This window comes from Salmo salar, chromosome ssa09 (genome assembly GCF_905237065.1).
Source record: "Salmo salar chromosome ssa09, Ssal_v3.1, whole genome shotgun sequence".
Lineage (NCBI taxonomy): Eukaryota > Metazoa > Chordata > Actinopteri > Salmoniformes > Salmonidae > Salmo > Salmo salar.
In genome coordinates this window covers 78,711,089-78,726,304 of record NC_059450.1, presented here as the reverse complement: position 1 = coordinate 78,726,304, position 15,216 = coordinate 78,711,089, and the positions used below count along the sequence as shown (strand labels likewise).

At 40.9% G+C, this 15,216-nt stretch overlaps 1 protein-coding gene across 1 annotated transcript in view; it reads left to right on the top strand.

Annotated features, from left to right (window-relative positions):
• Nucleotides 1-14,961, top strand: part of LOC106611984 (X-linked interleukin-1 receptor accessory protein-like 2) — a 49,491-nt gene extending 34,530 nt beyond the window's left edge. Inside the window, exon 5 of the mRNA XM_014212730.2 lies at nt 12,970-14,961. Within this exon, the coding sequence (XP_014068205.2) occupies nt 12,970-13,670 (701 nt within the window). The 3' untranslated portion in view covers nt 13,671-14,961. The remainder of the gene's footprint in view (nt 1-12,969) is intronic.
• Nucleotides 14,962-15,216: the final 255 nt, after the last annotated feature.

Here is a 15,216-nt window from a genome sequence, read left to right as displayed (position 1 = left end):
TTCACTCAAATGATGTCAATTAGCCTAACAGAAGCTTCTAAAGACCATGACATAATTTTCTGGAATTTTCCAAGCTGTTTAAAGGCAGGGTCAACTTAGTGTATTCTGACCCACTTAAATTGTGATACAGTGAATTATAAGTGAAATAATCTGTCTGTAAACAATTGTTGGAAAAATGACTTGTGTCATGCACAAAGTAGATGTCCTAACTGACTTGCCAAAACTATAGTTTGTTAACAGGACATTTGTGGAGTGGTTTAAAAACGAGATTTAATGACTCTAACCTAAATGTATATAAACTTCTGACTTCAACTGTATATATAAATATATATAGTTGATTCTGTTAGGGATTTGTCCATGAAAACACCAAAACAGTAGATCAATACCCATACTTGATGAGACTTGGGGCCCTGCGGTTAAAACAACACATAGCAAATGGTTGAGCCGCTACCCTGCTACCCTGCTACACTGCTACCCTGCAGCCCCTGCGAAGTGTATACTTTATCAAGTTTATCATGATCCATACTGTTTTACCCACTTATATATACTGTATTCTAGTCATGGCTCATCATATATAACTACTGCTGTACACACCTTTTCTATTCATATACTATCCATACTGTCTAAACATTGAATTGTTTTGTATCGTTAGGTATTATTGCACTGTTGGAGTTGGAAACTTAAGCATTTTGCTCCACCTGCAATAACATGCAAAATACTGTATGTGTGTGCGACCAATAACATTTAATTTAATTTAAATTGATTTAGCTGCTTATCATTGGCCTCATTATTTCTCCACTACATTGTTCAATGTCCAAGTAAGTAGAAAGGATCTAATTTGTGAGTAAGCTGCTCACTGTGCTCACTGTGCTCAGGCAGAGGACTGTTTTCATTCTGCTGCTAATACCTCCATATTGAAAAGCTGTGACACGCTATCTTTCGTCATAAGCCTGGAATATCATGATAGACAGTCTCAAACTCCTATAGCCCTGGTGGCTGATAGCTTTGAACAAGGTCCCCCACACAGTTGTGGTCCCCCACACAGCTGAGATCCCCCACACCACTGAGGTCCCCCACACAACTGAGGCCCTCCACACCGCTGAGATCCCCCACTCCAATGAGTTCCCCCACACCACTGAGGACCCCCACACCGCTGAGATCCCCCACTCCGCTGAGGTCCCCCACACAACACATTCTTCAGCTGAAGCCGCTGTCTCTTAATATTTGTAATATTTTTTATTTATTTATAAGTCAGTAATACAACACAATCCTATACGTGTAATCTTTTCATATGTTAAGCCACATTGAATCAAGCTGCACGGCATAAGGAATGATCATTCAAATGCAAATTGGTTCTGAGTAATATTTTGTTACAATGGATCAGACTTAACTCCCTCTTTAGACTACATTGTGTGCTGCCAGAGGGGAAGTGTAGTAGTTTTCTTTTATAGTCTGCTATGTTCAGGGGGTTTATTCTTAAGTACCTACTGTATTAAGCACAGTGTGGACACTATGCTGTGTAAAGGAAGTTCAAGATCAGCACCAAGAAATGTTGTTTTAGTCTACTTTATGTTTTTACTTCTTGAGATCTCTGTTATAATGCTATCTACTGTGATTAGGCCTTATATTGACTTTCAGTCAACTGATTTAGCTACGAGGCTAATTAATACAGTAAAGGTCTACTCTGAGCATGTGCAGTAGGAGGTGGAGGTGGAGATGGGGCACGATTTGTGTGGTGACACTGGTGCCTGTGGTGGTGCTTGGTGTCAGGTAAGGGAGCTGAAAGGCTGTGTGGGTTGGGGGTGTGGTGGTGGAGCAGTATGTGTAGTGTTGGGGTGGGAGGTGGAGGAGGGCCGATGTGTGATGTGACACATGCAGGTGTAAAAGACAGAGCCCCTGCAGAGGAAGGCAGGACACTGCGGACAGTGATGTGACACTGCGGATACCATTTACCTCTTTACACCTCTCTCTTTCTCTCTCTCTCTCAAATAAATTCAAGGGGCTTTATTCGCACGGTAAACACATGTTTACATTGCCAAAGCAAGTGAAATGGATAAAAAAAGCTCAATTAACAATAAAAAGTGAACAGTAAATATTACACTCACACAAGTTCCAAAAGAATAAAGACATTTCAAATTCATATTATGTCTATATACAGTGTTGTAACGATGTGCAAATTGTTAAAGTACGAAAGGGAAAATAAATGAATATGGGTTGTATTTACAATCGTATTTGTTCTTCACTGGTTGCCCTTTTCTTGTGGCAACATGTCACAAATTTTGCTGCTGGATTTGTTTTTGAATTCTTTGTGGGTTTATGTAATCTGAGAGAAATATGTGGTCATACATTTGGCAGGAGGTTAGGAAGGGCAGCTCAGTTTCCACATCATTTTGTGAGCAGTGTGCCCATGGCTTGTCTTTCTCAATAGCAAGGCTGTGCTCACTGAGTCTATATAGTCAAAGCTTTCATTAATTTTGGTTCAGTCACAGTGGTCCCCTCTCTGTTTAGGGCCAAATAGCATTCAGAACAACAGATTGTTACCTTGTCAGCTCGGGAATTCAATCCAGCAACCTTTCGGTTACTGACCGAAATCACTTCATTTTAACCTCTTGGGGCTAGGTGGGACGCTAGCGTGCCACCCGTGGTGCACTCCATCAACAGCAGGTGCATTTCAAGAGCGGCAAATTTGAATCCAAATAAATGTCAAAATTCAAATTTTTCAAAAATACAACTATGTTACACCATTTGAAAGATAAACATCTCCTTAATCTAACCACGTTTTACGATTTCAAAAAGGTTTTACGGCGAAAGCATAAATTTAGAGTATGTTAGGACAGTACATTTACAAGAGTTGTGTGTAATGTTTTGTCAAGTCAAAGACAGGGTCACCAAAACCATAAAACCAGCTAAAATGATACACTAACCTTTTACAATCTCCATCAGATGACACTCCTAGGACATTATGTTAGACAATGCATGCATTTTTAGTTCTATCAAGTTGATATTTATATCCAAAAACAGCGTTTTACTATGGCATTGATGTTGAGGAAATCGTTTCCCTCCAATAACCGGCAGTCAAGTCAGCGTCACAAATTAAATAATTAAAATTAGAAAACATTGGTAAAATATTATATTGTCATTTAAAGAATTATAGATTTACATCTTTTGAACGCAATCAACTTGCCAGATTTAAAAATAACCTTACTGGGAAATCACACTTTGCAATAATCTGAGCACTGTGCCCAGAAAAATACGCGTTGCGATACAGACTAGACGTCATGTTGGGGAGATCTAAAATCGAAAATACTATGTAAATAATCCATTACCTTTGATTCTCTTCATCAGATGTCACTTCCAGGTATCACAGGTCCATAACGAATGTAGTTTTGTTCAAAAAAGCTCATCATTTATGTCCAAAAATCTCCGTCTCGTTAGCACATGATGTAAGCCAGCCGGACTTCTCGTCATGAACGAGGGGAAAAAATATATTTCCGTTCGTTCAAACATGTCAAACGTTGTATAGCATAAATCATTAGGGCCTTTTTAACCAGAACATGAATAATATTCAAGGTGGACGAATGCATAGTCTTTTATAACGTATTGGAACGAGGGTACCCAACATGAAGTAGCGCGCCAGGTGTCTAATGGGACATCACCGTTCCATGGCTCTTGTTCGGTCAGATCTCCCTCCAGAAGACTCAAAACACTTTGTAAAGGCTGGTGACATCTAGTGGAAGCAATAGGAAGTGCCAAAATATTCCTAAACCCCTGTGTTTTTCAATGGGATAGGTTTAAAGTCAATACAACACATCAGGTATCCACTTCCTGTCAGAAAATGTCTCAGGGTTTTGCCTGCCAAATGAGTTCTGTTATACTCACAGACACCATTCAAACAGTTTTGGAAACTTTAGAGTGTTTTCTATCCATATATAATAAGTATATGCATATTCTAGTTACTGGGTAGGATTAGTAACCAGATTAAATCGGGTACATTTTTTTTATCCAGACGTGCAAATGCTGCCCCCTAGACCCAACAGGTTAAGTGGATGTAGAATTTAAGGTCTCTTTTCTGGATTTTGATAATTAGTGGGTATCGGCCTAATTCTGCTCTTCATGCATTATTTGGTGTTTTATGTTGTACACGGAGGATATTTTAGCAGAATTCTGCATGCAGTGTTTGTCCCATTTTGTGAATTCTTGGTTGGTGAGTGGACCCCAGACCTCACAACCGTAAAGGGCAATGGGTTCTAGAACTGATTTAAGAATTTTTAGCCAGATCCCCCCAAAATTATTTAACAGGTAAGTTGACTGAGAACACATTCTCATTTACAGCAACAACCTGCGGAATCGTTACGGGGGGGGGAATGAGCCAATTGTACATTTGGGATGATGAGGTGGCCATGATGGTCAGATTGGGAATTTAGCCAGAACACCAGGGTTAGCCTCTATGGGCTAGGTGGGACGAATTCATCCCACCTACGTAACAGCCACTTGAAGCCTGTGGCGCGATTTTCAAAACCTTAAAAATCCTATTACTTCAATTTCTCAAACATATGACTATTTTACAGCTATTTAAAGACAAGACTCTCGTTAATCTAACCACACTGTCCGATTTCAAAAAGGCTTTACAACGAAAGCAAAACATTAGATTATGTCAGCAGAGTACCAAGCCAGAAATAATCAGACACCCATTTTTCAAGCTAGCATATAATGTCACCAAAACCCAGAAGACAGCTAAATGCAGCACTCACCTTTGATGATCTTCATCAGATGACAACCCTAGGACATTATGTTATACAATACATGCATGTTTTGTTCAATCAAGTTCATATTTATATCAAAAACCAGCTTTTTACATTAGCATGTGACGTTCAGAACTAGCATACCCCCCGCAAACTTCCGGGGAATTCGCTAACATTTTACTAAATTACTCACGATAAACGTTCACAAAAAGCATAACAATTATTTTAAGAATTATAGATACAGACCTCCTCTATGCACTCGATATGTCCGATTTTAAAATAGCTTTTTGGTGAAAGCACATTTTGCAATATTCTAAGTACATAGCCCAGGCATCACGGGCTAGCTATTTAGACACCCGCAAGTTTAGCACTCACCATAATCATATTTACTATTATAAAAGTTTGATTACCTTTTGTTGTCTTCGTCAGAATGCACTCCCAGGACTGCTACTTCAATAACAAATGTTGGTTTGGTCCAAAATAATCCATCGTTATATCCGAATAGCGGCGTTTTGTTCGTGCGTTCCAGACACTATCCGAAATGGTAAAGAAGGGTCCGGCGCATGGCGCAATTCGTGACAAAAAAATTCTAAATATTCCATTACCGTACTTCGAAGCATGTTAACCGCTGTTTAAAATACATTTTTACGCCATTTTTCTCGTAGAAAAGCGATAATATTCCGACAGGGAATCTCCTTTTCGGCAAACAGAGGAAAAATTGACAAAGGCGGGGGCGGTCGGGTCACGCGCCTAAGCCCAGAGTCCCTTGATCGGCCACTTGAGAAAGGCGATAATGTGTTTCAGCCTGGGGCTGGGATGACGACATTCTGTTTTTTCCCGGGCTCTGAGCGCCTATGGATGACGTAGGAAGTGTCACGTTAGAGCAGAGATCCTTAGTAAAAGATAGAGATGGAAAAGAAGTTCAAGAAATGGTCAGACAGGCCACTTCCTGTAAAGGAATCTCTCAGGTTTTGACCTGCCATTTGAGTTCTGTTATACTCACAGACACCATTCAAACAGTTTTAGAAACTTTAGGGTGTTTTCTATCCATATGTAATAAGTATATGCATATTCTAGTTACTGGGTAGGAGTGGTAACCAGATTAAATCGGCTATGTTTTTTATCCAGCCGTGTCAATACTGCCCCCTAGCCCTAACAGGTTAACCTCTTGGGGCTAGGTGGGACGCTAGCGTGCCACCCGTGGTGCACTCCATCAACAGCAGGTGCATTTCAAGTGCGGCAAATTTGAATCCAAATAAATGTCAAAATTCAAATTTTTCAAAAATACAACTATGTTACACCATTTGAAAGATAAACATCTCCTTAATCTAACCACGTTTTACGATTTCAAAAAGGTTTTACGGCGAAAGCATAAATTTAGAGTATGTTAGGACAGTACATTTACAAGAGTTGTGTGTAATGTTTTGTCAAGTCAAAGACAGGGTCACCAAAACCATAAAACCAGCTAAAATGATGCACTAACCTTTTACAATCTCCATCAGATGACACTCCTAGGACATTATGTTAGACAATGCATGCATTTTTAGTTCTATCAAGTTCATATTTATATCCAAAAACAGCGTTTTACTATGGCATTGATGTTGAGGAAATCGTTTCCCTCCAATAACCGGCAGTCAAGTCAGCGTCACAAATTAAATAATTAAAATTAGAAAACATTGGTAAAATATTATATTGTCATTTAAAGAATTATAGATTTACATCTCTTGAACGCAATCAACTTGCCAGATTTAAAAATAACCTTACTGGGAAATCACACTTTGCAATAATCTGAGCACTGCGCCCAGAAAAATACGCGTTGCGATACAGACTAGACGTCATGTTGGGGAGATCTAAAATCGAAAATACTATGTAAATAATCCATTACCTTTGATTCTCTTCATCAGATGTCACTTCCAGGTATCACAGGTCCATAACGAATGTAGTTTTGTTCAAAAAAGCTCATCATTTATGTCCAAAAATCTCCGTCTCGTTAGCACATGATGTAAGCCAGCCGGACTTCTCGTCATGAACGAGGGGAAAAAATATATTTCCGTTCGTTCAAACATGTCAAACGTTGTATAGCATAAATCATTAGGGCCTTTTTTAACCAGAACATGAATAATATTCAAGGTGGACGAATGCATACTCTTTTATAACGTATTGGAACGAGGGTACCCAACATGAACTCGCGCCAGGTGTCTAATGGGCCATCATCGTTCCATGGCTCTTGTTCGGTCAGATCTCCCTCCAGAAGACTCAAAACACTTTGTAAAGGCTGGTGACATCTAGTGGAAGCAATAGGAAGTGCCAAAATATTCCTAAACCCCTGTGTTTTTCAATGGGATAGGTTTAAAGTCAATACAACACATCAGGTATCCAATTCCTGTCAGAAAATGTCTCAGGGTTTTGCCTGCCAAATGAGTTCTGTTATACTCACAGACACCATTCAAACAGTTTTGGAAACTTTAGAGTGTTTTCTATCCATATATAATAAGTATATGCATATTCTAGTTACTGGGTAGGATTAGTAACCAGATTAAATCGGGTACATTTTTTTTATCCAGACGTGCAAATGCTGCCCCCTAGACCCAACAGGTTAACCTCTTACATCTAGACGTTCCGCTAGCGGAACACCTGCTCCAATATCCAATGATAGGCGTGGCGCGAATTACAAATTCCTCAAAAATACAAAAACTTCAATTTTTCAAACATAGGACTATTTTACAGCATTTTAAAGACAAGACTCTCCTTTATCTAACCACACTGTCCGATTTCAAAAAGGCTTTACAGCGAAAGCAAAACATTAGATTATGTCAGCAGAGTACCCAGCCAGAAATAATCAGACACCCATTTTTCAAGCTAGCATATAATGTCACAAAAAACAAAACCACAGCTAAATGCAGCACTAACCTTTGATGATCTTCATCAGATGACACTCCTAGGACATTATGTTATACAATACATGCATGTTTTGTTCAATCAAGTTCATATTTATATCAAAAAACAGCTTTTTACATTAGCATGTGACGTTCAGAACTAGCATTCCCACCGAACACTTCCGGTGAATTTACTAAATTACTCACGATAAACGTTCACAAAAAGCATAACAATTATTTTAAGAATTATAGATACAGAACTCCTTTGTGCAATCGAGGTGTCCGATTTTAAAAAAGCTTTTCGGTGAAAGCACATTTTGCAATATTCTGAGTAGATAGCCCAGCCATCACGGCTAGCTATTTTGACACCCACCAAGTTTAGCCCTGACCAAACTCCGATTTACTATTAGAAAAGTTTGATTACCTTTGGTGTTCTTCGTCAGAATGCACTCCCAGGACTGCTACTTCAATAACAAATGTTGGTTTAGTTTAAATAATCCATAGTTATATCCAAATAACGTCGTTTTGTTCGTGCGTTCAAGACACTATCCGAAGTGTAAATAAGGGTCACGCGCACGACGCATTTCGTGACAAAAAAATTCTAAATATTCCATTACCGTACTTCGAAGCATGTCAACCGCTGTTTAAAATTAAATTATATGCCATTTTTCTCGTAAAAAAGTGATAATATTCCGACCGGGAAAGTGTGTATACGTACAAAGAGAGAGACAATAAAAGCATGGGATCCCCTCGTGCACGAGCCTGAGTTTCATAGTACTGTGACCGGCCACTATCCAAACGCGCTACTTTTTTTCAGCCAGAGCCTGCAAAGCCACGATTCAGCTTTTTGCCGCCTTCTGAGAGCCCATGGGAGCCGTAGGAAGTGTTACGTAACAGCAGAGATCCCCTGTATTGGATAGAGATAATCAAAAAGGCCAAGAAATGGTCAGACAGGGCACTTCCTGTACAGAATCTTCTCAGGTTTTGGCCTGCCAAATGAGTTCTGTTATACTCACAGACACCATTCAAACAGTTTTAGAAACTTTGGAGTGTTTTCTATCCAAAGCTAATAATTATATGCATATTCTAGTTTCTGGGCAGGAGTAATAATCAGATTAAATCGGGTACGTGTTTTATCCGGCCGTGAAAATACTGCCCCTTAGCCATAACAGGTTAAACAGCGTTTGACATGCTTCGAAGTACGGTAATGGAATATTTAGAATTTTTTTGTCACGAAACGCGCCGGGCGCGTCACCCTTCGTCACCCTTCGGATAGTGTCTTGAACGCACAACAAAACGACGTAATTTGGATATAACTATGGATTATTTGGAACCAAACCAACATTTGTTATTGAAGTAGAAGTCCTGGGAGTGCATTCTGACGAAGAACAGCAAAGGTAATCCAATTTTTCTTATAGTAAATCTGAGTTTGGTGAGGGCCAAACTTGGTGGGTGTCAAAATAGCTAGCCCGTGATGGCGAGCTATCTACTCAGAATATTGCAAAATGTGCTTTCACCGAAAAGCTATTTTAAAATCGGACATAGCGATTGCATAAAGGAGTTCTGTATCTATAATTCTTAAAATAATTGTTATGTTTTTTGTGAACGTTTATCGTGAGTAATTTAGTAAATTCACCGGAAGTTTCGGTGGGTATGCTAGTTCTGAACGTCACATGCTAATGTAAAAAGCTGTTTTTTGCTATAAATATTAACTTGATTGAACAAACCATGCATGTATTGTATAACATAATGTCCTAGGAGTGTCATCTGATGAAGATCATCAAAGGTTAGTGCTGCATTTAGCTGTGGTTTTGTTTTTTGTGACATTATATGCTAGCTTGAAAAATGGGTGTCTGATTATTTCTGGCTGGGTACTCTGCTGACATAATCTAATGTTTTGCTTTCGCTGTAAAGCCTTTTTGAAATCGGACAGTGTGGTTAGATAAAGGAGAGTCTTGTCTTTAAAATTGTGTAAAATAGTCATATGTTTGAAAAATGGAAGTTTTCGGATTTTCGAGGACTTTGTATTTCGTGCCACGCCCATCATTGGATATTGGAGCAGGTGTTCCGCTAGCGGAACGTCTAGATGTAAGAGGTTATTGACTTGCCTAGTTAAATAAAGGTTAAATAAAAAATAAATATAGGTAGCACACATGAGGACATTTTTCTCTGTTGAGATAATGTCCTTTTTAATTTCTAGCCAGCGATCCAGAAAATGTTCCTGTTTTGACTAATTTAATAGAGTGGTCATGTCTGTTCTATACCAAATTAGCATAACCCCTGAGTCTCTTCCCTGTTTCACACCTGGTAGGTAGGTGGATGGGACTACTGGTTCTCTGTAACCTAGAGGGCAACCGGTGGGTCCATCTCCTCTATACCATGTTTCTTGTAGGATGACAATGTCTGTATTTCCAATGTATTTGGTAAAGTCTTGGTTCCTGCTCTTTAGGCCAAAGGCAGATGACCTCAGACCTTGTATATTCCAGGATGAGATAGTAAAAGTGTTGTGTTCCATAGTGTCTAGTGTTGTTTTTGTGTGGTTTAGGCCCGGACCATTACAGTAGTTGTGAGCAGAGCATGTTGAGCATCTGATACATACCTCTTAGGTCACAGGATGGGGTTTGGGGGGGTGCATTAGTGGGGCTTGGGCCTGTTGCTCTGCTCACGACCTTTTTATATGTGCGGCTGTCATTTTGAGGTCCTTGCTGCAGTGGTGGGGGGCAGAAGAGGCATAGGTCTGATCTGGGGGAGCCTATATAGGGTGTGGCCAGTCAGGGTTTGTTTGGGGTGGTCTCAGCTGGTTGGGGTATAGCTTGTGAAGCTTTGGTCTAGGTGTAGGTCCTCTTGGCATGGGTCCTCTCGGTGCAAGTCCTTGGTGGGGGTGTCTCGCTGGTCTGGGCGGGGTGTCTGTTGCTCCTTTGTGAGGTGCTGGTGCTACGGTTGAGGTTGACGTCCTTCAGGGTTCTGGCAAAAGTTGGGATTGCTGCCTTGTAGGGATGGACCTGGTCGCAAAGGCTGTTCAAGTACAGGGTGAAGTTGTGCGCCAGGTATACATTAGGTTTTGAGGCACAGTCTGGCAAAATTCTTGCATTCACCCGCTGTATGGTGGCAGGGTGAAAGTATTTTTGTGGTAGCAGGGTGGAGGTAACCACTTGTGCGTTGGGGAAAGTGGAAGAAGCTTTTTAAATCAGTCCCTTGAGTGCTGTTGCCACCCTTTCCTGCTGGGTCCTCAGGTCATTTGTGCCTGTGTGAATTATGATGTGGCTAGGGGATCCTAGTCTGTCCTCTGACAACAGCTCCAGGGCATGCCTAGTGTTTGGGCACCAGAGTTTAGCCAGTTTGTGTTTGGGAAAAAGTATTTGCCATTTGAGTCAATGAGGAGCACAATCTGTGGATTTTGTGTGTCCTCGGTGGATGTGGGGGGGGGGGTTGTCAGGAGGGCTATTGGGGGAGCTGACAGGAGGGCTGTTAGGAGGGGGTGGGGTCTGTTGGGTTGGTGGGTCCTGTGTTGTCTGTCCCATTGTGGTGTTGAGGTTGTGGTCTGAGGTGGGCTATTCTGCTGGCTTGTATGGGGAAGTGTCCTGCTCTCAGTCACACCTCAGCTTTCTGACCTAGTCCTTCAGTGCCATGTGTGCCTCTTTAAGTTCTCTCACCTCAGTCCGTAGAGCAGCCAGCTCTCTCAGACAGCCGTCCATCTCCACCTTCTGCCCTCCAGGTTTTGTTGGGAGGGTGTTGTTGTGCTGGTCTGTTTTGTGGGCTTGAGCTTGACTATCCTCGTCTGCAGGATAGTTTGCAGAGGTGTGATCAGACTCAATCAGGATGGGGGAGTCATCACAGAGAGAGAGAGTTACCTGCTGTGCTATCTCTTTGATCCCATAAAAGTCCTGCTGGAACTGTATGAGGATTCCCTGCACCATTACTGTCCCATACTTGTACATGTTGACAGAGGTTGTTTCGATTTCCTCAATGTCTAATATTCTGAGTTTCCACCCTGGGTCAATACCTTCTCTCTTGACATAGGGGTAGTGTGCTCTTATTGCTCTGTGCCATGCCAGGAGATGGTCTGTGTGGAAAATTAAGTTGCTTACGTTCCCTTCTTTATAGAAGTCAGCAAATCGTGTCTCTGGATTGTTATTGGTGCTTCAAAGGCCTCTGCATTTGGTTGGGGGGGGCTCTCCTGCCATTGTTGGGCTCAAGAGTTTTCACACATCTCACTGCACACTTCAGTGCTAATTGTAGGTGCCGCCAGGTCTGTTCTGTCCTAGCAGCTTGCTAGCTTAGTATACTTATTTACTCAGCTTTATATAATAAAATTACCTAGAGATTATTGTCTTTTACTTTTTGGCTTCAGAAGTAGCTTCAGACTGAATATTACTCTCTCAGTTTTGTGTTGGATGGTATTTCCAGGTTCCGCTATGTTTCTTCTGCAGGTTTTGGTTTGTTAAAAGTATTTTCTTGATAGTTCTTGGTAGCAATAGTCCATTCAGGTAATTTTGTCCAAAATCAAGGTTTTAGGTATGGAATTTTGATGTTGAGGTTAGTATCCTGCATAAGTCCTTGTGGAAAAATTCAAGTTTATCTACAATTATCCAACTATAATTCTATCTTTTTTGCAGAAGAACTCAGGAGCTCTCTCTCTCCCTCTCTCCTTTCTCTCTCTCTGTCTCTCTCGCTCTGTCTCTCTTGCTCTGTCTCTCTCTCTCTGTCTCTCTCGGTCTCTCTTTCTCTCTCTGTCTCTCTCTCTCTCTGTATCTCTCGCTGTGTTTTATGACTCATAAACAGCCTTTATTTACCACTGTCTCTCTCTCTGCTTGGGGTTTTCAACAGGCTAATGAGATCACTATGGAAAAGTGCTCGCCCACAGGTTTAGGATTAATCAGTCAGTATAATGAGAAGGCTATATATTGAATAAAGTGATGTATGTGTTTGGTGTTGTCGTGATACTGTCAGTTTGGCGGTTGAGTGGGAGTAGTGATAGGGTATGTAATGTGACAGATCAGCGTGTTGGTGACTGCTGGGTTTTGTCATGTCTCTGGGTGTTGCTTTAGACCTGCAGCTTGATGCTGCTCTTATCTCAATTCTAAATGGTCAAATATGAATGGTTTGTTACACACTATTCTTTGACATGCTCTCTCTCTCTTTTCTCTTTTTCCCTTTTTCTCTCTCTCCGTCCATCTGTCTGTCTCTTGCGCACTCTCTCTCTCTGTCTATCTATCTCTCTCTCTCTCTCTCTCTCTCTCTCTCTAACGCTCTCTCTCTCCCCCCTCTCTCGCTCTGTATCTTTCTCTCTCCCCCTCTCTCGCGCCCCCCTCTCTCTCGCCTCTCTTTCTGTATCTCTCTCTTTCCTCCAGTCTACATTGAGGACCTGGCGCGGAGCGTGGAGCAGAGCAGACGGCTCATCATCGTGTTGACTCCTGAGTTTGTGGCCAAGCGCGGCTGGAGCATCTTCCAGCTGGAGACTCGGCTCCACAGCATGCTGGTGACCGGGGAGATCAAGGTGATTATGATCGAGTGTGCCAACCTCAAGAGCGTCATCAACTACCAGGAAGTGGAGGCCCTGAAGCACACCATCAAAGTGCTCTCCATCATCAAGTGGAGGGGCCCCAAGAGCAATGAGCTCAAGTCTATGTTTTGGAAGCAGGTGATATACGAGATGCCGGTGAAGAGGAAAGAGATGCTGTCTCGCCGGCAGGTGCTAGACTCCAGGGAGCAGGGTCTGTTCGGCGACCTGCAGACGGTCTCCACCATCGCCATGACGACCACATCTGCCTCGATGGTGCCCGCCCACCACGCCGAGATTCCAGACTTTAACCAGACCAGCCACCCTCAGATGAGACACTACTGCACCCGTAGCTACGAGTATAAGATGCCCGCCTCCCCCGTGCAGATAGCCACCTTGAGTAACCGTCACATATACTGCAATATCCCCATGACGCTGCTCAACGGACAGGTGACTCAGAACAACACAATGGGAAAGAGCAAGCAGGAGATCCACTTGAACAGCACTTTCGTCCCTCTATCTGGGGGGGAACACACAAGTGATATCTGGTAGACTGATATCCAGCTTGATGCCACATCTCTTATGTCTTTGTTTTTTATCTGCATGAAGATTCATTTAGACAAAACACTGATCAAAAACCATTCTGCACACAATCATTTCTCGCTGACTATTTTCATTAGCGGTTAATTGTTTTCTGGATTTTTCTTTTTTCGTTCAGTCTTTAAAGAAATAAAGGACAAAAGGAGTGCTCCAGTCATCATTTTCTTACTTGAAAAATGTCTCCTTTTTTGAGATGAGTAATAAATGAAAAAACCTTGTTTTTAATGTTCAAGGTATTGTTATTATGTACAGTTTTCATATCTTCTATAGACATTCATGATGATTCCTTTAAGATTTTAATGGTGTGAGTATGTGAGTGAATCCAAATTTAAAGATTCTGACTTGTGATTTTTCATGGGAAAGGGGAACGTTTCTCATTGCAGCACAATTCTGTGAAGATGGACTGAACACATTCTCTGTGAGCTTTAAAAATGTTACAGTATATTTAAGCAAATCAATAATGTTTGAATTTACACAAGCTATTGTCATTGTTTGAGGCCAATTAAATATGAATATTTGAATTGTTTAATGCAGTATTTGTTTGAGTTGTAGTCTGTGACTAGTTGCTGTCTCTTGAGTTCTGCCTCTTACTTTGCTTATTTTAGTTGTACAAAACAAGAAGCCTTTTTCTCTGCTGAATTCCTCCCCTGCTTCACCTGCCTTCCTTCCTCTGTCGGCCACATTGTTTTCAGATGGCTATTGAACCGATGGTAGTTTTGACTGAATGTATTGTAGAAATTAAAGGGAACTGGAATCACCTGAGAGATATTTGCATTTGTATCTATTTTATTTTATTGATTTCATTTGCTAAATCATCCTCTTTTCAGTTTCTCTGCTATTTCTATCTTAGAAAATTCATCCTATTTGTCTGCAATGATTTGTAATATAGCAGCCTCTATCTGTCTCATTGAGTTATAGAGGAATGATCAGCTTCTAATCTGTCTCATTGAGTTATAGAGGAATAATCAGCCTAAATGCCAAGATTGTAACAAAAATTACTTGGTGATCTTCAAGAGCAAACTAAAACACTAACGGCAGGAGGTCAAAGAGATTGCAGCGATCAGTTTGAACCATTGTTGACCTGCCCACAGATGTCTTCTTCAACACCAGTTATATATCGTATAAGTTTATTTAATGCCTTTTTGTCTGTTTGCAAGCTGATGGATTTTGATAGTGGTTCCCTGCCATTCGTAGCCAGAGCATCAATGTGCATTCTCTACTTATATGATGAAATAACATTTTGTTTGGACCCTTGCGAATGGCTGTATATTAAATCATGTTGAAATAAACCGGTTGTTTACTGCTTGATTTATTCTATATGCACTGTATTTATTCTATAGGCACTGTATTTATTCTATAGGCACTGTATTTATTCTGTAGGCACTGTATTTATTCTATAGGCACTGTATTTATTCTATATGCACTGTATTTATTCTATAGGCACTGTATTTATTCTATATGCACTGTATTTATTCTATATGCACTGTATTTATTCTAT